At 43.8% G+C, this 22,611-nt stretch overlaps 1 protein-coding gene across 5 annotated transcripts; it reads left to right on the forward strand.

Annotated features, from left to right (window-relative positions):
* The first annotated feature begins 1,078 nt into the window (after positions 1 to 1,078).
* gigyf2 (GRB10 interacting GYF protein 2) lies at positions 1,079 to 15,905 on the forward strand. 5 transcript variants are annotated; one of them, XM_068568827.1, is made up of 29 exons: positions 1,079 to 1,167; positions 3,102 to 3,153; positions 3,357 to 3,534; positions 3,707 to 3,802; positions 4,030 to 4,138; positions 5,975 to 6,080; positions 6,212 to 6,252; positions 6,341 to 6,376; positions 6,573 to 6,665; positions 7,116 to 7,327; positions 7,573 to 7,720; positions 8,276 to 8,449; positions 8,558 to 8,727; positions 9,138 to 9,294; positions 9,399 to 9,565; positions 9,869 to 9,963; positions 10,549 to 10,677; positions 10,910 to 11,040; positions 11,138 to 11,238; positions 11,507 to 11,647; positions 11,765 to 11,923; positions 12,005 to 12,253; positions 12,343 to 12,465; positions 12,595 to 13,005; positions 13,407 to 13,612; positions 13,755 to 13,906; positions 14,005 to 14,234; positions 14,464 to 14,605; positions 14,687 to 15,905. In XM_068568827.1, the coding sequence occupies exons 2-29, from the start codon at positions 3,116 to 3,118 to the stop codon at positions 14,752 to 14,754; spliced, it is 4,062 nt and encodes a 1,353-aa protein (XP_068424928.1). In that variant the 5' UTR covers positions 1,079 to 1,167; positions 3,102 to 3,115; the 3' UTR covers positions 14,755 to 15,905. The 5 variants fall into 5 exon arrangements, with proteins under 5 accessions (XP_068424928.1, XP_068424927.1, XP_068424929.1 ...); XM_068568826.1 differs by lacking the exon at positions 1,079 to 1,167 and adding an exon at positions 1,802 to 1,941; XM_068568828.1 differs by lacking the exon at positions 1,079 to 1,167 and adding an exon at positions 1,971 to 1,990.
* Positions 15,906 to 22,611: the final 6,706 nt, after the last annotated feature.

The raw sequence follows: 22,611 nt of genomic DNA on the forward strand, positions 1-22,611 counted from the left end.
ATCCACAACACGGCAGACAGAGGGAAAAAAGTCTCCCATGAGTTACTGTCACAGAACAACCCAGTCAATACACGGACCCACAAAGCCACTTCGGACCCACCGAGCCACTTCATCCAACAGCGAGGACTCCCTCGGCGGGCAACGCACAATTATGCAGCGAACCCGTTATAACAAAACAATCCAACAAAAAAGCGGCACTGAAACCCTGCACAGTGCATACCAGACATACAGCGCAGGCGGCAGTATACCCAGTAAATCATGACATTCTAGGTGCTAGGTTCCAGATTCTAGCTTCGCTGACCATCACAGCGCACGTTAATGGTCATGTGTGATTCTGTTCAGGCCACCAGTGAAGGCTTAGAAGGCCCTGACAGCCTGCCACTGGCTTTTAATGGTTTCATGTGAAGCACTCTGAATGCCATTTAGTGGAAATGTGCTATACAAATAAACTTGTCTTGCCTTATGTTCATGATTCTCTGCAACGTCATGACAGACGTGCACGCGCTACTAAGGGGCAAGAAAGCAACGTTCTTTATGTGATTCTGCGATTCTTTCAAGTCAGACAAATACGGACAGAAAAAATAAACCAGATCCCCTTTTCATATCTCGTTGCCCACAGATTCTGCTTCCATCTGCAGATGTATTTATATATTAGTTTGGTACACGCAGTAAGGCAGAAGGTCAAGGAGGCGACAAAACTGTGCTGTGCCTGCAAGAATTGAGGCAAAAGTTTACCCAAATCCATACACACGTGAAACCTATTCCACTTTGGACTGAGGTCCTTCTACTTCATAAACATACAGACACATACATAAATAAATAAATCTAGGTGAACTGAACACACACTTTTAAATAAATTCAAGATATTTATATGTGTGCGCTGTTTCAGTACAATTGAATATATTTATTTATGAGGATATAACAGTAATAAGTACAGTCATACAGTGAAAAGTACAGCGGTCATATTCACTACACTGTCTGAGATTACGCACCAGTCAGCAAAGCTGCCCACTGCATCCGGGTTTTTATCAGCTGTCATGTGACCCGCACTCAGCCATCTTGTGGAAAACGAAGAGAGAGAGAGAGCGAGAGCGAGAGAGAGAGAGAGAGAGAGAGAGAGAGCCACACAACTCGCATACAAACCTTGTGCTGTCAGAACAAGCCGAGGTAAGACAGCCAAAGTTAAATACACTAGCAAAGGAAATTCCTACATTTAAGTAAAATGCCAAGTCAGCGAGTCATATTGTGACGAGCTGCGATGCTTTGGGGCTGTTCCTAAACAACCATGTTTACTTGGCCTCGCAGCACCGGGCTCCAGTGATTATGTGTGCCGGTACGGGCCGTGTGAAGTGCGGGACGTTTTGTTGAGAAAACGCTGTTGTGGATCTGGTCTGCTCAAAGGCCGCGTGTAGCTAGTTAGCACCTGTTAGCGTGCTAGCTACAAGTCTAGTGAGGATTAACTTCAGTGTTGCCTTTGTTATACAGTGGTAGGATCTATGACAACACGGTTTCTCACTCACTAACTAAAACGGACATTTAGCGGCAACACATCTCGATCCTCGTGCATGACATGCGATACTTTAGCTACGATGTGTTACAACAATGCTAGCTAGCTGACGTTAGGGGGCCAGCTGCAGATAGCTAACGCGCTAGCATGACCACCATCAGCTAGCGGACAGTCACCAGCGTGTAGCGAGTCGCACTTCAACTACAATACGACTGTTACTCCGGGGTCAACGTTTAACCGCTAGGAACAATTTCGGCTAATGTTCTTTAATAGTGTCACGTGTGTTTAACGTTGTCCGTGGTGTCCACAGTATCCATGTTAGCTCACTGACGTGATGCTGCTAACATTTTGGGATGATTTCCACTATGCTAAACATTGCAGAGTGATCGCCGAGTGATTCGAGTCAGATTTCGACATGAACAATCATCAGTCACGTAAATAACTACAGGAGCCTCAGTAACGTTACAATCTCTGGGCGAGTGGGTCAGTGTAACTGTCTGCTAAAGTAACGTTAGCTTTGCTGTTTGTTTAGCGTTAATGTTACACGTTGGAGTCGACACTCCGGCCAACTATTGGCAACATAGTGGTCTGTCCGTTTCTTATTTCTATTCATCTCAGCCAACTACAACAATTCCCCCTTATTAAAACAAGGATGTCCCACAGAAACGTGCAAATTATTTTGGGGGTTTTCTTTGGACAGTTGGCGAGCTTTGGGTCTTTAGTGTAAAGTCGTAAACAAGTCGTAACATTATGTCGTGTTTTAACTTCATGTTAACACTGCCAATTGTGTGTTGGAGAATCTGCTCAAATGCTTTAGACTTAAGTCGCTGATTTTATTGCTCAAAGTACTACAACATCCACGTGGCTTATCCTGTCTCCCATATGGCCGATGGTACTGTCCGTCTTCTGTCACCGTGTGTGCCTGATATTTCAGCAAGCCTCGCGATGAGCAGTGGAAACAGACACGCACGTAAACAAACAGCTTATCTTGGTCCAAAAAAAAAATATTTAAAAAAACACCATGATGATTTTTTAGCATATATGCTGAAGAAAAGGCAACTCTCGTTGTCAATTCCAGGTGTCTGGCATACCCATTGCAGACTGGGAGCCTTCCTAAAATAGCTTTAGCAGACTGAAATTCAACACTGCTTGTGTGCTAGTGGGATGGGCTCTATATCCCTGGGAGTTGTAACGCATAAAGCAGGTGATAAAACCTAAAGTATTTTTACTAATTATGTTGGGCAGATGCATGCTCTGATGAATGGCTATTAAATAAACAATTTACTTAACCTAAATGGTAACACAACATGGGTTTGGGTTTTTATGTCTGTCGCTATACTTTCATTGCAAATCTGCTTGGGATGAAAACAGGATAGGCTTTCAGTTATCCACATTTTAAGATGTAGTAATTGATGGTCAAACCCCTGAAGCAAGACAGCACAGCAGTTAAATTGTTTGCCCATGCGTGATATAGCAAATGCCCCACAGTGATTAAATGTCCATTTATTTGCTGGGATTTCTTCAACTGTAGAATGTGCCATAACAGTATATAATGAATGTTACTAATCCTTTGTCTCCCATTGCATATTTGTAGAACTTCAAGGAAGAATGGCCGAAACCCAGACACTTAACTTTGGACCAGAATGGCAAGTGAACTGGCATTAATTGCATAGTTAGTGTGATAGAAATGATTTGTAGCTTGTGAAACTGGTTTTCTGGTTGGGCCCAGTGTAGCTTTTCTATGCATGTTTAGACATGTCAAGTGCCACCTCAGCTTATCTGTTGTCTCCCCTTCCTCTGTCCCTTCTGCTTTTGCCATGCTTTTTTCCCTCTCTTTCTCTCTCTACAGGCTCCGTGCCTTGTCTGGAGGTGGTGGTGGCAGCGGTGGTGGTGGAGGTGGTGGTATAGGAGGAGGTGGCTGTGCAGTTGCCTCTCCACCCCTCTCACCTGTATTGCCAACGTACAAACTTGCAGACTATCGCTACGGGAGAGAAGAGATGCTAGCACTTTATGTAAAGGACAACAAGGTTGGTAGGCCCATAATGTCTGCTTCTAAGCTGTTGATGCAGGTTTTACCTCAATATGATTTGCAGACAATATGTCTTCTGCCGAGATTACGTTCACATCTTATGTTGGTGTGTTATAACATATTCTTTCAAACCCTTATGCATTTTCACAGTAAAGTCTTTGATTGTTTAGATCCCCGTAGACCTACACGATAAGGAGTTCCTGCCGATATTGCAAGAGGAGCCCCTGCCGCCTCTGGCACTCGTGTCTTTTACAGAGGAGGAACAGGTAGGAGTACTTATATCAGGTCTCAACCTTGGTGAGATCGAAAACCCTTCCTTTTGACTTATTAAAATGACATATTTGCCCCAGGCCAATTGGCCCTTGAATGTAATTTATTGGATTATAAAGTACTTTTTGTCAGTAAGAGTACCAAATACAGAACGGGTGCAAAGAGGAGAACTAAAAGCTTTCCTTTTGTCCCCCTCGCTTCCCTCCCCCATTTGTGTTTGCAGAGAAATTTTTCCATGTCTGTAAACAGTGCAGCTGTACTTCGGCTGACAGGGCGAGGAGGCGGTCCTATAGTAGGGGCACCAAGAGGCCGAAGTACCTCAAGGGGTAGAGGTAAGAATTTTGTCACGTTTCCTTTTTAATTTCAAGAAAAAGTAGCTCCGGGTAGCGTTTTCTGCTCTGGACACACAAGGGTGAATTTCTTCTTTCAAACCAAGCTTTTATTTAAGCTCTTTAGCTATTCTGTCTATGCCGTTTCAGAAGTCACAACAACTGCAGATAGTTCAGATGCCTTTTGAACATCGCCCAACCCCTCAAAAGAGACAAGGAAAGTTATATTAGCACTCTGAAGGTGTTTTGTTTACTTTACATACTCTTGCGAAGCTGCTTGAACTATTGATGTCTCAAATGTTGGGAAAAAAAAACAAAAAAAAACAGTTTAAACTCAAACTGCTATTTGCAACCCTGTGTTTTACAGTGCTGTTTAGAAATATTCCGTATCGGAAGGCTCATGTTTTGAGTCACGGCCACAGAAAATAAATGAATATCTTACACATTTTTACACTTGCATCTTTCCTGTTCTTTACCATGGTTAGTATTGACCAAATGTAGGCTATACCTTACTGACCAACTCTCAAGTGCTGAGTGACCACAAAGACATTGGTAAATGTGGCCTGCCAAGGCTTTGTGGTTAAACAAAACTTGTTTTACCCTTCTCGACGGGTTAGGTTCTCACAGTCTTCTTGGGGAAATCAACTCGGTGGGTTAGGGATGGCCACTTGGCATTTGTGAGACCGCTCCCTAGTGCTGGCTGGCCCTCCCTCGGCAGGCACATTTCTTCTGAGGCCGTATAAACCGACCGGCTCTAGGTCGGCTTGGAAAGGCCTGGGGTAAAGGTGGCTTCTGGCTCTTGGGTTTTGGAGCGAGGTTTACGGCACCCCTGGCCTCGCTGCTGCTCCCTAACCCTAACCCCATGGACCAAGTGTTCAGTGCGCAATCTCTCCCTGCGGGGAGGAGCAGGGCCCCACCCCCGGTGTAACTGTCGACCCTGGCAGATTGTCGTCAGTCTCTCTGTGTCGATGGACTAAAACCTACCGACCTGTCTTGAAACGCGGTCCCAGTCTCGTTAACCATGCTTTGTAGGTGTGACTTTCTTTTGCTGTGTCATCACCATTCATTTCCATGTGTTGGTGAGTAAATTAAGTCCTGTTCTGAGACGGGGCCGGCAATAGGTCTCTGCACAGTTTAAATTCCCAGTTTACATTCCCAGCTTTAGGTCCAGACAATGGGTAGAGTTCAAATTTAATCAGTAGCTACAGCTCTTAACTTCTGTCTGCTTCTTTGTACTTCAGATGAACTTCATCTGATCATGTCATTTATAGAATCTTTTATTAACCGCCTAAATTAAAGGTTTGTCAAAAAGCCATGTCATATAGACGCTTTCATTATAAACTCTACGTAGAAAACGTATTGGATGTTGACAGTAGTGCACAATATTGTTTGTCACACACTGAAACAGTTAGGAACGTACAACAGCATGCCACAGCTTTACTGCTATGTGTCACTGTTAGAGGACATTGTCTATGAATAATTAAACACATTCATTTAAGAGTGGCTTTATGGTACATTCTTGGATTTAAAAAAAGGAAAGGTGTACAGTACAACGATTCAGCAGATTTTTGCAATGGTCTATAGTAGTTCAGTTATCTGTATGTTTGGTAAAGCATATTCACCAGTGACAAATAGCTGTACAGGGTGAGTTTCGCCTTTCTGATTGATCTTTTGTGGAAAACATCAAAGGGTTTATGCAACTTTCTGCTGATGTCTGCTCTTTAATCGCCATATCAAATATCCTACCTCAAGTCCAGTTCATGCTTAGCAGCACACAGTCGATGGTAACTTGACCTCTTCAGATCATATTGAGTCACGTCAACCTGTGATTGTTTTCAGGCCGGGGAAGAGGAGATGGAGGTTTTTACCAAAGAAGTTTTGATGATGTGGACGGTTTTGGTCGTGGAGTGAGGGAGATGCATCGTTCCCAAAGCTGGGAAGAAAGGTATATTCAAATGCCCAGTTTTGTTGTAAAAAAAAATTCTGCCCTGTTTCCGGCCATGTATCTATTTCTTCTAGACAGAAATTAAACATATTTTTAAACTAACTTCCTAAAATGTGGTGTTCCCTCACCAGGGCAGAGAGACGGTTTGAAAAGCCAGGTCGAAAAGACCCAGGTTGGTGTCACATGTTGTAGCTTAAATAATCAATACATGTCAAATAGCAAAAGCAATGGCTTATCTATTCTTTGTTCTGTCACCTTAGTTGAAGTTGCTCCAGGACATTTTCCCATAAATCACAGTAAGTGAAACTACCTTCGCAGTTTGATAATTGACCACTGAGTTCATTAGATTTTTTTTGCCGTTAGTGACACATTTAATTGCGGTTAGTTGAACTGATTAATTAGGTCAAGTGAGTTTGATAATCCAGCTTTCATGTTAACCATCAATATAAACACAACTTCTTCCCCTTTAAACCATCCCACTGCGCTTTACAGTCCGGGGCAACTATGAGGACGTTGTACCGGGCTTACCGAGGAAGCAAGATTTCACACGCTCGGAGAGCGAGAACTGGCGTTCTTCTCAGAATGGTAAGAAAGATGAGGACAGTGTTACCAATTGTTACCAATATAGCTGTCTTTTGATAAATGTAGTGCTGGTGTGCAGCTGTGTTTGTCGGATGGGCTGCTTCAAAAGAAGCTACAGGTAAATAAATGGTACCATGCAACCCGGTTGAACTAAGAGGTACTCCACAACTGTTTATTTCTGTGAAGTCACTGGTTTGTCAGCTTTGCTTTCAGAATGATAGGGCACATAACAGGTACCCATTAAGGGCTCGTGTTTTATAAAAACGGGGACAATTCAATGGTGAAGTGGTGTCTCTTCTTCCCTGTGCTTTTGAACATGACATCTTAATGCACCTGCTCCAAATCATACTGATACCATGTGTTATTCTGTGTGGGTGCAGTACACACATTTACTCCATCTTGGTGAAGCTACGGTAGATCAGAAGATTGGTTAACGTAAAATGTTTTCTCCAGAAGGGCCTCGGTCAGCAGGGTGGCGGGAACTCCCAGACCAGCGTCGTCGTTTCCCGTTTGATGCAAGAGAAGACGAGCGTGGCTACCGGAGGCCACGGTCAGGTAGCGGCAGCTTGGAGGACGAGAGGGACAGCCTGCCGGAGTGGTGTCTGGAGGACGCAGACGAGGAGGCGGGCACCTTCGACTCGTCGGGGGCCTTTCTCTCACTCAAGGTTCGAGAAGAGTTTTGGTTTAATCAATGCATGACAAAGACTTTGACACTAAGCGTTGAAGCGCCATTTATTGAACTTGGAGTCTGTGCGCGATCGGCCCCTTCGGTTCTCTGTACTAAGTTTATACGGACGGCTCGTCCTCGCTGGATATTATCCGGCAGCTTTTTCCTTTGACACTGTTGGCATTCCATGAATCTTTCAGTGTCAGAGTGTGACTAGTTTTGTGTCTTTTGTTGTGTATTCAGAAAGGCTCCAAGGAGCCAATCCTGGAGGAGGGAGAGCTGGACTTCAAACCTCTGGAAGAGTGTGAAGAGGGCCTGGAGGAGGATGACTGTCAGCTCAGAGAGACCAAAGAAAGGGCAGCAGAGGCCAAGAGAGAGGCTGAACGAAAAGGTCAGACAGTTTCAGTGCTGATTTTTTTAATGTATTTTTTTATGCTGTAGGAAAAACATATATCATTAATTAAAATGGTAACAAAACCCCCAAATGTATTATCATTAACCAGAGTGCTTGAGACGAGTTACAACAAGGCATCGCGCTGAGTTTGCGGAGCAGGGTAGGCTGCAGTGGTTTGTGAATTTCAGTTTACTGTCCGAGTGAGAAGAGAGCAGAAAGATCGATTGCTCGGCAAATGGTGGCTGCTTTGTCCACCAGCCACAATGAAATAATAGTTTACATCATCAATTTCAAAGCAATGGAAGCCACTTAATGTGAGCACGAACAATGGAAATAAAAATGGCTGATGTGGAAGAGGTTCTCATGCTCAATGTCAATTACTTCATCAACCATAGTTAAAACTGTTTGTTTTTATATATTGTGGGTCAGTTATATTAGTTATGGCTCTGACGCTTGTCTTTGCTATTGTTATATTCTAATATTTTTGAGCGTTGTCGAGAGCGTCAGCGGAGGCTTTACCTGTGGATCCACCTCTTGCTCCTCTTGTCTTAGAGCCCCAGTCTCTGTCCCTGATCCAGCCCAACAGAACAGAAGAGCCTGAGAGGCCAGCTGAACGGCAGCCACCCCTGGAGCTTCCACCAGAGCCCTGCAAAGCCCCTCTGCACGCCCCCATGCCTAACAGCATGCTTGAGTCACGATCCAAGAACCACATTGCAAGCCTAGCAGGTGGGATTTTAGTCTTCAATTTCACTGTACATATTATTATTTATTTTTACCAGTTGGTTTTACTGGAAAACATCTGAACATAATTTTTCCTCATGCTCTTCTTTACAGAAGTATCTGCGCCATCGCCCAGTGTCCAGCTACCGCAAAAGCCAATGGTGGTTCCTGTGGCAATGAACAATCCTTTGCCCTTCCCTTCAAGTATAATGGCACCTATTGGGAGGCCCATTGCTGTGCCACACGATATGGATGAAGACGAAAGACTGAAGCACTTTGAGCAGGTAGGTTAGGAGAATTAGATAAGATATCCTCTATTCCACAAAACAGTCGTAACATATCTTTGACAAGATTCACTTGTACTCCTCAAAAAGGAGTGCTTATTTTATGAATATTATGTCCAATATTTAACTAGCCTTTAAATGGATCAATAGGTAATATCCCATAAAAGGCCATAAAACAATTCATACAATTTCTGTCCACTTTATCCCAAGCAACCAATTGGCTAATTGGCTAAGAAGAAGCAGTAAGCTGTTGAGTGTTGTTGGTTTTTAATAGGGTTAGGGGTTGGAAAAAAAAACCCGATCAAATTGTATGTATGTAAGTGAGTATTGTGATTAAACAAAAAAATGGAGTTCATGAGAAATGCAATATCTTTCTAAAATTTTTGGTCTTGGCCCCAACGTTTCCCCAGGAGGCAGAAAAGATGGTAGCATATCTACAGGATAGTGTGGTGGATGATGACAGACTTAGAGCAAAGACTTCAGAGAAGACCAAACCTGCAGGCCTGCCGCTCACCCACGAGGCTGCTCTCAAATGGTCCTACAAAGACCCCCAAGGGGAGATCCAGGGTGAGATGGGAAGAGGTTTCATGTGCTCAAAATGTGACTTGAATGTTGTACATTTATTTTCAAAAACGCTCGACTGAATCTGCTCACTTTTTGTGCTTGCTCAGGTCCATTCAGTAACCTGGAGATGACTGAGTGGTTTCAGGCTGGTTACTTCACAATGTCTCTCTTAGTCAAAAGAGGATGTGACGAAGTATTTCAAGCGCTTGGAGAGATCATGAAGATATGGGGGAGAGTACCGTTCACTCCAGGCCCTGCACCACCGCCTCTACAGGTATGCTTTTTGCTAAATAAGGGCTGTTTCATTCGAAAGTGTTGCTTTTCAATCTGTACTAGTGCGACTGCCTGTACTAGTCATGACCTGCAGGTGGCGTAGTATTCCACTACTTCTACTCTTTAACATGTTGAAGAGGAATCCTTCATTTATCTATTAATAGTTGTGAGGCTCTCCTCCTTGTTGTCTCTGTCCTTCTCTTGTCTCTTTAAAGCATCAAAGAAAAGCATCTCAGCCATTTTTACACATACAATTTAAAATTGTTTGTTTATGATTTATTCCAATGTATCTTATGTAATGCAGGGGGATGGTGATCAAGAGAGGTTGAAGAGGCAGCAAGAGCTCACTGCTCTCAATCTATACCAGTTACAGCAGCTCCAGTATCAGTATCTCCTCAGGTACACCAGGCTCAGATCTTACTTTTTTTTATTTTCAGGTCGTATGTCACAAAGAAACATATCCAAAAATACTCATTTACAAACTGCCTTATTTTCTGGACTTACTAAAGAAATGGGTTCAAGAGTTGAAGTATGCCTCAGCCGTCAAAATGAGCCCTCCACCACCTGTAGAACATGTACAGCCAACATTTTATTACATTAATATCGTAATCTAGGAACCATCTTGCCTTGGCGTCACACCCGTTGCAAAGCCAAACTGGTCCAGGGGCTTTTTACCCCCTTACTTGGAGCACTTTCATTTCAAACTTGATTTTCATTTTGATGCAGACGACACCGCTGTAAAGTTTCATGACTGCCTCTTGTAAGCTTATGGCGCTATCGCCATGACAAAACCTGTTCAAAGCCACTTTCGTCGTAGTACCCGCTAAAGTAGGTGTCTTCAGAACCACATTTTGCCATGACACATTCACTCAGCTGGTTATAAACATTAAACATGCAGTGTACATAATTCATCCACTGATATTCATTCGAGTGCAAACTCTTGTTTGTCTCATTTGTTCTATCAATTTGTCGTCCACCGTTCAGGCAGCAGTATGCTCAGGCCCTGGCCCAGCAGAAAGCTGCAGCTCTGAGCTCAGCTCCTCTTCAACAGCAGCAGCAGCACCAACAGCAGATCAACTTGCTTCTACAGCAATACCAGACTCTCAAGCTAAGGTTGATATCCTACCTCTAAATACGTCTGTGCCAGTGCTTCAGTGTTTAGAAATCTTACCGTGCATTGACATGAAGAGTACTGTGTGTGTGTGTGTGTGTGTGTATGTATGTGTATATCTATCTATATATCTATATATATATATATATATATATATATATATATATATATATATATATATATATATATATATATATATATATATACACACGTGTATTTTCGGTTGTTTTGCAGAGCGTCGGAGAGCCTCCTCGCTCCTGTTACTCGGCCCCTGTCTGTTCCAGACTCTGGTTCTGTGTGGGAAATGCAGAACCCGTCTTCTCAGGCTTCCTGTACATCTACACACCAACAAGCTGCTCCAAACAGTGAGGTCTTCCTTAAATATTCACAAGAGAGGAACAGAAAAAGTCTATTGTCATGTTATGGCAGATCTAATGCATCATATTTTAATCCACTCAACAGCGTGGGATGGCAGCAGTGTGTGGGATTTACCTATAGACTCCATGGCACAGGCTCCGACCATCGAGCAGATGCAACAGTTGGAGAAGTCAAAGTCTGAAAAGGTAAACAGTATTTCTTCTCCTTTTTTCTCTGACGTCTGTGTGAAAAAGGCCAAGACCTGTAACGGTGTCGGCTACAGCAGCATCCACTGTATGAGGGTTTTTCCGAAGTCTGACTATTTTGTTTCTTGATTTGTAAGATTAAATGGATTGCATTAAAATGGTTATTCAGCTGATTAATCTATGATTTTAGGACAAGCTAGAAATATCTCATGTCTCATCTCTGCTGATGATATCATGGGGGGAATTGTTTTATTTACTCATCTGACAGTTGGAGTTGGAAAGGCGTGAGGCAGAAATGAGAGCCAAAAGGGAGGAAGAGGAGAGGAAACGACTGGAGGAGGCCCTGAGGGCTCGACAGGAGGAGGAACGCAAACGCTTGGAAGAAGAGGAGCTGGCACGACAAAAACAGGTTGAGCATTCAAACGATATTGAGCCAAAGCCCCCAAAGCCTTTTGAGCAACAGCTTCATTGTGACCCACCTTTCTCTGACGGAGTCGAGAAATGACTCTGTGTCGTACATTCCTAGGAGGAGGCATTAAGACGGCACCAAGAGCAAGAAGAGGCGCAGCGCAGACAAAAGGAGGAAGAGGAGAGAATGGCACAAGAGGAAGCTCTCCGTCGATTAGAGGAGAGGCGGAGGGAAGAGGAGGAGAGAAACAAACGGGAAGAGTTCCTTCGCAAACAAGTAAGCTGATGTCGAATACTTCCTACTTTTCTGGATTTGTGAAATATCTCCCTAAAGTGTGATGTTTTTCTACATCGCCAGGAAGAGGAGCGCAGAAAGCAAGAGGAGCTTGAAGCATTGAGGAGGCGGGAGGAGGAAAAGCGAGCGGAGGAAGAGGCAGCAACCGCTGCAGCGGCCGCTGTGCTGGCCCAACAACAACTTGAGGAGCAGAAGAGGAGAGAACAAGAGGCCCAGAGACAGCAGGAGCTTCAGAGACAGAGGCAGCAGCAACAAGACGCCCTTCGGAGACTTCAGCAACAGCAGCAGCAACAACAGCTGGCACAAATGAAGGTAAGCGCACAGAGGAAAAGCAGAAATAGACAAAATGTTCATGTACAAAATGTATTTCAAGTTGATAAAACACATTTTCTGCTTCACAGCTACCATCCTCTTCAAAGTGGGGCCACCAGTCGGTCAACACTGTGATCCAGACTTCGAGCGCCCTGTCGCTGGCTGAGATCCAGAAACTGGAAGAGGAAGGAGAACGGCAGACGCGGGAGGAGGTAAAGGCAGCGGGCAGCTGGGTTTTGTGTCGCTCTATCACCGGCTATGTTCAAGTGCCTCGCTTGAATAAAAAAAAGGGGGTTAAGCCAAATTTCTCTTGTCTCCTTTTTTCCTCCTTAACCCCACAGCAGCGACGTCAGCAACAAGAGCTCCTGAAACTACAGCAGCATCAGGCCTTACAACTGGCTCAACAGCCCCAGGCCAAGCTCTCTGGTTGGGGAAGTGTGGCTAAACAGCCAGCTGCGACCAAATCTTTGCTGGAAATTCAAAGGGAAGAAGCCCAGCAGATGAAACAACGGAAGGAGCAGCAGCAGCAGCAGCAGCAGCAGCAGCAGCAACAACAGCAGCAGCAGCAGCAGCAACAACAACAACAACAACAACAACAACAACAGCAGCAGCAGCAGCAGCAGCAGCAGCAGCAACAACAACAACAACAGCAGCAGCAGCAGCAACAGCAGCAGCAGCCACCACAGCCGCCCTTGCAGAAGCAGCAACCACACTCCATTGTCACCCAACAAATGCGCACTCAAAACAGAACTGTAGGTGAACGACATAGTACTGTGTCTTACTGGACACAAGCTGCAGGGATTCATATGGGATTCAGCAACATTTTGGTGTTAGAAATTTAAATTGAATGTCCAAAATGCAGTTTTCATTTGATTTGAATATGTAAGCTCAGTATATGTGTGCAGTTTATACATCTTAGAAAAAGTATCTTACAGATGTGATAGAATAATGTTATAAGGCCATCTTGTTTTCACGTTGCTTCTTTACTTTGCATAACCTATAGTTTACATCAGTAGATCAATCAATTCGTTGACCAGCATGAAATTACTTTGAGTTTTAGGAAATTGTGATGTGCATTTTCTGAAATTTTTAATGGAAACGTATTGTGAGAAACAAGTGCTATGTCAGTAACAGTATCTCGCTCTCGTCACAGGCGTCGTCTCTGAGTAACTCGGTGTGGGGGTCTGTGAACACCAGCATCTGCTCTAATTGGGGCTCAGACTCCAGCAGTATCTGGGGGGACACCCACAACGCTAACCTGGGCTTCTGGGACGAGGCGGTGAAAGAAGCGGTTCAGCCGACTCCTCAAACAAAGAAAGGCAGCACGCAGAAGAACAACAAAGGCAACGCCAACCTCAGGTATTTTATTTAGAATGCCAAACTGAAAATGTCTTGGTCGCAACCTCCCGATGAAGCATGACTTGACATATGAAGGATAGGAGTAATGCACCGATCTCAGTGGCGTGTTTTTGTCTTCCTCCTGTATTTTGTACATGTGAAGTAACTCTGTGAGCGGGCGGGTCAATAAGAAAGTAGAAGAGGAGGAAAAGCTGGTGAAGTTGTTTCAAGGGGTCAATAAGGGCCAGCAGGACACCTTCATGCAATGGTGTGAGCAAACCCTGCACACCCTCAACACAGCCAATAATCTGGATGGTAAGACTTTAAAAATATGCTCTGCAGAAGCACTCCACCTACAGCTATTGATTTAACTTTTCAAACTCACAAGCATTCTCCATCGGTCTCCCCGCCAGTTCCAACGTTTGCATCCTTCCTGAAAGAAGTGGACTCTCCGTACGAGGTGCACGACTATGTCCGGGCCTATCTGGGGGACACTCCCGAGGCCAAGGACTTTGCCAAGCAGTTCCTGGAACGTCGTGCCAAACAGAACGCGAACCAACCGAAACCGGCACAGCAGAACCAACAGCAAACCCTCAAGCAGCAGCAGCAGCAGCAGCAGCAGCAGCAGCAGCAGCAGCAGCAGGTGAGCAAGACTGCAGTGCTACCAGTGAGGTAAAGGCTCAGCATGAGGCGCCATATGTTATGCTCCCATTTTTAGCCTCAGAAATCTACAAGCATCTTCATGAGGTGATCAGAAAAAACCAACCAACCATTAAACATTAGTGGTTTTGGTTTAATTTTCCTTGGTAATGAAATCACAGTTTATTGTGACCACGTTAGGTCAAGTAGCAACATTTTGGCGTTCTGTTCAGGATTCAGTATGGGGTGGAACAGGCTCTTCGTCACACTATCAGTCCAACCACACGAGTGGCCAGCAGCAGCGCTTTGAGACGGTCACCTCTGGGAAGAAGAAAAAGAAGCAGAAGATGGTCCGGGCAGACCCCAGCCTTCTAGGTGAGAGCAAAATCTCTAACGGTGTGTCGTTGCTATTTGTATCTCATCTGCTAACTGGATCGTTATCTTTATTTTTTTAAGGTTTCTCTGTGAATGCGGCATCTGAGAGACTAAATATGGGAGAGATTGAAACCGTGGAGGACTGTTAAGGGACTGCAGCCAAGCAACTCCACTGACTGTATCCACTGAACAGCAGCTGTTTTACTCGAATCCCCTGCTACGGCCCTCACGACTGCTTCCAGAACTTTCACCTTTATTTTCACTTTCATCAGACATACTCTGATCCTCCCTCAATAATTCCAAATTGCGAAAAACAGGTGATCTCTGAGGCAGGGTGTGTTTTCCTTTTGCTGCCGGACTGATATTCTGATAAAGACCCTCGGGAGAAACGGACAGGAGCAAACTGGCCAGTAAAACACCCGACCGGCCGAGAGAGCAATCGCCAAATGAACTCAAGTTGCTGGAGAGGTCTGGAGAGGTCTGCAGAGGTGTTGGTCTGCTGGCATCAGCTGCTTGAACCCGACTGGTGTCCTGAAATTCAGTGACGACAAATCATTAAAATGTGGCCACTCTTGTTTGGAATTTTTAACATTGTGGATATAGGGGTGGGATGGTTGGCGTATTATGGGGAAAAGGTTAGAGAGAGAGTATATCCATTGTTTTTGTTATATTTATTGAAAGTTTCCCCCAATGCAATGTTCACACTACGAGCAACAAAACCTGTTATGTTGTGGTCGAGTTTCTCAAGTGTTGCTCAGATGCCTGTTGGCGTAGTTATTTCCTCAAACGGAAAACCGTACGATTGGTTGACGCTTTAACCGCGCCATTGAAGCGCTACTATTATCTTTTTTTTTTTAAACCAGCTGCACCTTGATGTGTGAGGTGCGTCACGCAGTCGGGCATCAGTTTGTCGCTTCATGTCGCCGGCGGCCATTGAAGATGACTTTGGGAGCGTTGCTGCATCGCTCGTAGTGTGAATGCAGCATTACAGTTTAATCTCCCCCCCCCCCCATTCCTCATCCGTTTTCTGCTGGGTGTTCATGGATAATGACGGCAAAATAGAGCCCAAGGATTCGTGGCCACTTATGTCCTGTTTTAAGGACATATCAAAAGTTCCAAGTAGTTATCTATTTCTTGTAAAATACTAGGCTGTTTAAAGAATAAACTTTCAATTCTGCATCTGTATTATAATATATGAAAATGATCTGCTGAAGTCATACTTTTTTTTATTGCAGTATGAAATAAAACAGTCTGACGTCTGGGCTGTTCACATCTGTGGGAACGCTTCAGAAAAACTTCATTTCATTTGCAAGCGTTCACTCAGTGGCACTACGATGACTTGCACAACGAGAAGCTTTCGTTAGAGCTGGAAATGTATACATTAAATGAACCAGTGCCAGGTGCGAAGATGGATGACGGCATTTGCAATGTTAATACAAAAAGAACAATTTCATTTTAGTTACAAAATGAAAATTTGATTACTATCACATTCGTCTTTCCCAGTGACCGGCTACATTTGTTCAGACTGTTTCTATCATTGTGTTGAGCGGATGCTGGTAAGTCTCCCTGCAATAGAGCCGGTGTGACAACATGATACCAACACTAACAACTTTTCAGGAAGTCAAAGTCCTCCTGAGCTGTTGTGTGTATTTTATATGAAATTAGTTGTGGTTTTTAAATCCACAAAGGAAATGAAACCCACTGTTCTCTTCGAATGAGAAGCAACATATTTCTAAGTTCGAAACACACACGCTTGGTCAATATACTGACACTGAAACCTTTTTTTAAAGATTATATATAAGCCTTCATTGTCAAATCCACGCTGGCATTGTTTTCACTCAGACACCTTAACACAATGTGGTCTTGGTAGCAGGAACCGCCACAGAGGCTGTTCTGTCTGTGGGCAGGTCACCGTGATGGCAACATGCCGTCAGGAAACTTTACACTTGTAGTTGCAAACAAAGTGAAGGTTGGATGGAGGGGCAGCAAGTGAGGAAGAGCCGCCCCAACTTCAGGCCCTTTGACCGATTTGGCGTTGCGGCCTGTGTGACCCGTCACGAGACGCTGTCTGGTTCACCAGGACAAACCTGAGCAATACTCCAGCCCCTCACTTTCTCAGGCTAATTGCTCGTCACTCTGATCATAAATTCAGTAGAAATACTGTACTTATGTACACTTTTGGTGTACTATCTATAGATAAAGACTATTTGCATTTGACAACTTTACTTACATTATGGGAGATTATCTCACATACTTTCCTCAGGAGTAAGTCACTCGAGCAGAGCTTCGTGGTGACCCAGCCAAGGTCAGCGGCTACCGAATGTTTACCCCTCACACCCGACGATGTGGCCGAGGCGTTCTGGAGTGGGTGGGCCTCCGGTGATGTGCTCACAAAGTGCACACTGTCCAGACAGTCCAGTGCCCACCTCGTCCTGCCCCTTCTCTCCCCCCTCAGTCGCCTACCTCTGCTCCTCCTGCGCTGCCCCGTCCTCTTCTGCTCCTCTTCCATGGTCGGCTACTCCATTGACGTTTGAAGGAGTTTTGGAGACCTCTCGTCCCTCGCAGCCACCAGCATGGCTCCCAGCATCTGTAGATTCCTCCTGCTGGTGCTTCTCAGCCTCTTGGTAGTCTTTGTACACACAGGTAAACCTCCTTTTGACTGCGGTCGATATGCTTGTTTCCTTTCTGTGGTTGGAAGATGAGTCTGATTTATGGAAAAGAAAAAAAACGGTGTCACAGTTGAAATTACAGTTTAAAAAAAGAAAAAAACTTTCTTTAACAAATAAGGCGAAAACAAATTGTTTTAAGAAATTCTCAATTAGGTGATTAATTTTTTGTTCTAGAAAGATTTGGTGACTTTAAATAGTTGCTGATTTATTTTTTGATGCTTTGTCCTGTGGAACACTGCAGAATAGATAGGTTTAATACTCAAAAAGCTGATAGTTGTCTGCTGTAGCCCGACTAAATGATGCTGTTGTCGAGACTGGGAGCAGTGAACGCTGCTTTTATGACTAACAGGAGGATTTTTGTTGCTTTCTCGGCGCCTGATGCTTATTTAAAAGTATAGATGTGGCAAGTCAAGACAATTTTTATGCCTTTCCTGTGAAAAATCAAAATCTGGCTGTCACCTTTTACAAAAGGGTGAAAGAGAAAAAGGCTCGGTTCCAAACACCAGATCAGGGTTTCTAACATTGAGGTGCCATGACCTGCCTACATCTTCCTATTAGTGTCCTGCAGCCTCTTCTCAATTTCAAGGTGGAAACGCATTTTAACCCCTCACGAGACTCAAATAAATACAGTCAGGAGAAATGTCACTGAAAATGACTATGTTCTAATTCACAGTTTTCCCCCTGTAGCCATCTCTTATGAGTTGGTATGTGTAGTCAGCCAACCAGTAACCAACTAACTCAGTGACTGAATCAGATCTGGTATGGTGAAAGAGGCGTGTACTACAATACAGAAAAGGGTTACTACTTCTGAAACCCCATTCCTACTTTCCTCATTTCAGAATAGAATTTAAAAAACGCACTAGTCAAATATTTTCCAAAGTAAAATGCGACCGCCACCTATTTAAGGACGGGTGAAACAGGGACACTTTTCACACACCCGTCCTGTGCGTTTTGTCATCTCTCTGGCTGGTGTGAAATCCTGACCGAAGGAGGTACCAACAAATGGCTTTCTGTGTTTTCAGAGGCTGAAAGCAGCTTTCCCTCCTGACTGCCAGACTTTCGTGAGTCTGGACTTGTGTATGGAGAAGGAGGGTTCGTGATTGACACAAGGAGTCATGTCTTTAAGAAGTGTGACTCAGTGGAGTGATTCGGGACCAGAAAAGTAATAAAAGCACAGTTGTTGCAGCAGGCTCACGAAAGGTAATGAACAAATTGTTAAAACCGATGGAAGTAATCAACCAACAGATGACACACCACACGTCCAGTGGTGTTGATGACGGGGTGGAGGGTTCATCAGGCAACAAAAAAAGAATTATCTTTTTTTTCCTCTCACGACAGAAATTAAGAGCTCAAGTGAACTCTTCCTCATAGAAACAAACGCCAATGGAAACATCACGTTATTTTTGCCTTCTTATTAAATCAATCTGTCCAGAAGGCACGGCCTTTTACACACTGGGACTATTTAATAAACAAGTTTGTTTGACATCCAGGGCCCAGCCGGTGCCTGGTTTGGGGCCTGGCCGGTTGTTACTGGTTGCAGCCCGGCGCCCTCCGTGACCGCACAAGCTGCCTTTTGTGCGCTCGGCTGAAGGCCTCATTGATGACTGAGCTGGCCGGAGGCCCGGGCCTCCGAACCTCCAGCCAGCTCCAGGACAGGAAGCTGCGCAAGAGTCAACAGCAGCATCAAAATACTCTCATCAGAAGTGCATATCAGAATTTAGGCGACAACAAAGCTGACACGCTGACATTAAACACTTTATATTATTCATTCTGTCAGATGCAGTAGGTTCTCATTAGTCGGGGAAAGCCAAAATAAGAGGCTCCTTCGACTGACAGGCAGGGTGAAGGAGTTTACCGAGGGCGTCAGAGGCTACAAAGTAAATATGTAGCGTCAAATAAACTGACTGCAAATATGTTTAAATTCCAGTTTTGTTGGTATGCGAAGAGTTGAGGATATGATATGTAAATCAGTGAGTGGGTGGGCTTGTGTTTGAAGAGGTTGGGTTTTTTTGAGGGGAGGTGGACATCACATGTGCCTCTGAATTTCAAAAGTTAGCTGTTCAGTTATTATAGAGATGTCAACCGTCATTTTTTGGTGGTTTATCTCAGGATACTGTAGAGGGGTGCATGGTCTCAGGCTAACATCATGCTCAGAGGGGATGAATGGCAGAGGGCAATTTGGGATGGAAAGAAAACAGAGTCTTGATTGTCAGAGACAGTCGTACACAACCTGAGCTTCATGCACAGTCAGCAAATCACTGCTTCTTCCCGCAAGCAAGTTAATGCTAAAGCCAAAAATACTTACGACTATACAATGAAATAATACCCTTGATTAAAGGACAATTATAGACAAACTTGATTGGACCCTTGAACACGTCAGACTACATGTTCATCCTCTACAAAGACATCCTTATGCCCAGTGACACAGAGGGAGGCTGTTGGGGTCATTACAGACGGGGCCATGTGTGTGGCTCTGCATCCCCGAGGCCTCAGCGTCCAGAAAAAGTCCAAAACAGCTGATAGCAAAAGCTGCGCGCCTTCTCAGTGAAATTACAACCAAAAGAAAACAAGCATGCCTGCATTGAGATCGGCCATGTTAAAAAGAAGCACAAGTAGCACATGTTTTCTGTCTTCTTCTTGGTCTGCAGAGACAGCCGCAGACTCGACAACCAGAGACAACCAGGACACCATGTCTGGAGAACCCCCCGGTGATGTCACCACCAAAGACCCCTTCCAAGACATGACTGAGCCGTCCTTCACCTTCGACTACGAGGACATCACACACACTCAGGCCCTCGACGAGGACGAGGGTAAGCCGACACTTCCTACACCAAATCTGTGTCAATCGCGTGCATTCAAATGATTTCAATTGTGTGTGTGTGTGTGTGTGTGTGTGTGTGTGTGTGTGTGTGTGTGTGTGTGTGTGTGTGTGTGTGTGCGTAGGAGTGCTGGGGCCGGGGGCCATCACAGCCATTGTCATAGCGGTTTTCCTGGGAGCATCTGTCCTTCTCGCCCTCATCGTCATCACACTTAGGAAATTCACCGCCTCCTAGAGTGAACACGGTCGTGAGTGTGTGTGTGTGTGTGTGTGTGTCTGTGTGTGTGTCTGTGTGTGTGTGTGTGTCTGTGTGTGTGTCTGTGTCTGTGTCAGCTCTTTCTTTCAATCAGTCCTTCGCTGTAGATGCTGCAGGTCCTTTGACTGACTTTTTACTGATTTCCTCGTGTCGACACTCAAACTGTTGTAAACGTGTCGACCTGCTGCTGAAGGCTTGATGCTAGAAACTGGCCGGCTCTTCCAGTGGAAATCTCAGCATGTTTGTCCTTCACTTTGTATTTGTAGTGATCTTGCATGCTCCTATAAGTTTTTTTTTTTTTTAATGTTTGCGGGCTGTTTTTTTTTAATGCGGAGTATTCTGCACGTGTTTGCCTTTATTTGTGTGTGTGTGTGTGTGTGTGTGTGTGTGTGTGTGTGTGTGTGTGTGTGTGTGCTCTTGTCAGTCTGTGTTCTACTTTCGTCATTTATTAAGAAAGATACACATGAGGTTTTTATTAGTCTTTCAATATGAGCCCAAATCATGTTGAAAATATTTCTTTGGTGTCACCAAGTACAAGTTTGTATTCTGCCATTTACAAACATTTGTAGAGTAAAAATTAGGGAAACAAAATTGAGAAGGGCTTCCTCGATGTACCGGGTTTGTTCCTACTTGTCGGGCAAAAAAGTTTGATGAATTTGTTTAGCAATCGAGTGAATAGTTTTTTTGTTTGTTTCTTATTCGCAGGGGATTCAAAAGTGTTTTTATTAACATTACTGTATGTTTTTTTTCTAGACGCCTCAGTCCTTATCCATACAGCTGGATGTCGCCATTGTAATGTTACTGTCTGATTATTTTTGTGAAAATTAGGTTGAAAAAATAAATCCAATACTGTAAGTCCAATTTTGTGTGTGTGTGTGTGTGTGTGTGTGTGTGTGTGTGTGTGTGTGTGTGTGTGTGTGTGTGTGTGTGTGTGTGTGTGTGTATGTGTCTATTGCTGCCACATGGCTGAGCTTTATGTCAGCAAAGTACGGAGAATCTCAGTTTACGACAAAGACAATAATCTACTAGATATTCAACTGCTGCTCTATTCATGCTCTGAATATCTAATGTGTGGAAGCTTCATTTTGATTTACAGAAAAAAAGCTCTGGTCTCCTCAAAAGTGGAAGCCATCTCACTCTAATTACCTAAACCATTATGATTTATTCCACATTAAAAAAGAAATCTGATCAGGATTCAGATTCAAACTGCCCTCCACAAACACACAGTCTTGCATTTCACACGTGAATAAAAGGGGAACAAACAATCTTTAAAGCATCTCTAACTTTTAATACGTTGAAGACGTTTCAGCATCTGAAACCAGGAAACCCTCAAACACAAACGCTATCTGAATCTGCCTTTGCAGCTTCTCACAGACCCCAAACAACAGACGCTTTCAGTCTCACTTTGACACAGGAACTCGTACTAATACCAGCACTGTGAACAGTAGTAGTATATAAATCACAGTGCTGGAGTCAACACACTTTATTCGTGATCACTGCTCGATTTATATATCACAAAGAGATGGAAAGAAACTGGTCTTTGACCTAAAAAGTAGACGCTCGACATACACAAGGAGTCAAAGGAAACACTGAGTTTAACATTCACAAGATGCAGTGAACAATCACAATCAATATTAGTAATATTACAACAAATACAACCACAACATGGCAAACTTTACGCTCCACATCAGCATGTTCACCGCATGTTTGCTGGTTTTTAGACTAGAAACCATCGCGGTGACTCAGTCTCTTTATTTTGCTCCTTCTAGTGAATGAATGTTGTCTTTTTATCATTGGTTCTGATATTATTATATGCAAATAATGTTTATTTGAATTACCATTTACTTAGCGTACTGTGAATAATCAAAAAATAAGCCTCTCTTTGTAAAATGAAAAACAGCAATATAATTCCCCTGAAGATGACGTTTTCGAAGGTGCAGCAGTTGATGCTCAGCTTTTAATAATATAAAACAGAAAAAAGCAAACAGTCATTGTTTCAGCTCTAGTTAGTATATTATCTTATAATAACTTTATTTATAGACAAGACAAAACCAAGGTCAAATTTAATTAGGAAAAAACTGTTAAATAAAAAGAAAATCGAATAAATACAAATCTAGAGAAAATCAAGAAAATAAATGAACACTAGTACAAATAAAAGCAGTATGAAATATACTATGAAAGGCAATCTGTAAAGATGGCTTTCTGCGGTCTTTGAAAAGAGACCATTCTGCGAGCTTTATCTCCTCCAGCTGAATCTTTGACA

The sequence above is a fragment of the Clinocottus analis genome, unplaced genomic scaffold (assembly GCF_023055335.1).
Source record: "Clinocottus analis isolate CAN_PGR_092001 unplaced genomic scaffold, fCliAna1.0.p SCAF_11, whole genome shotgun sequence".
NCBI lineage: Eukaryota > Metazoa > Chordata > Actinopteri > Perciformes > Cottidae > Clinocottus > Clinocottus analis.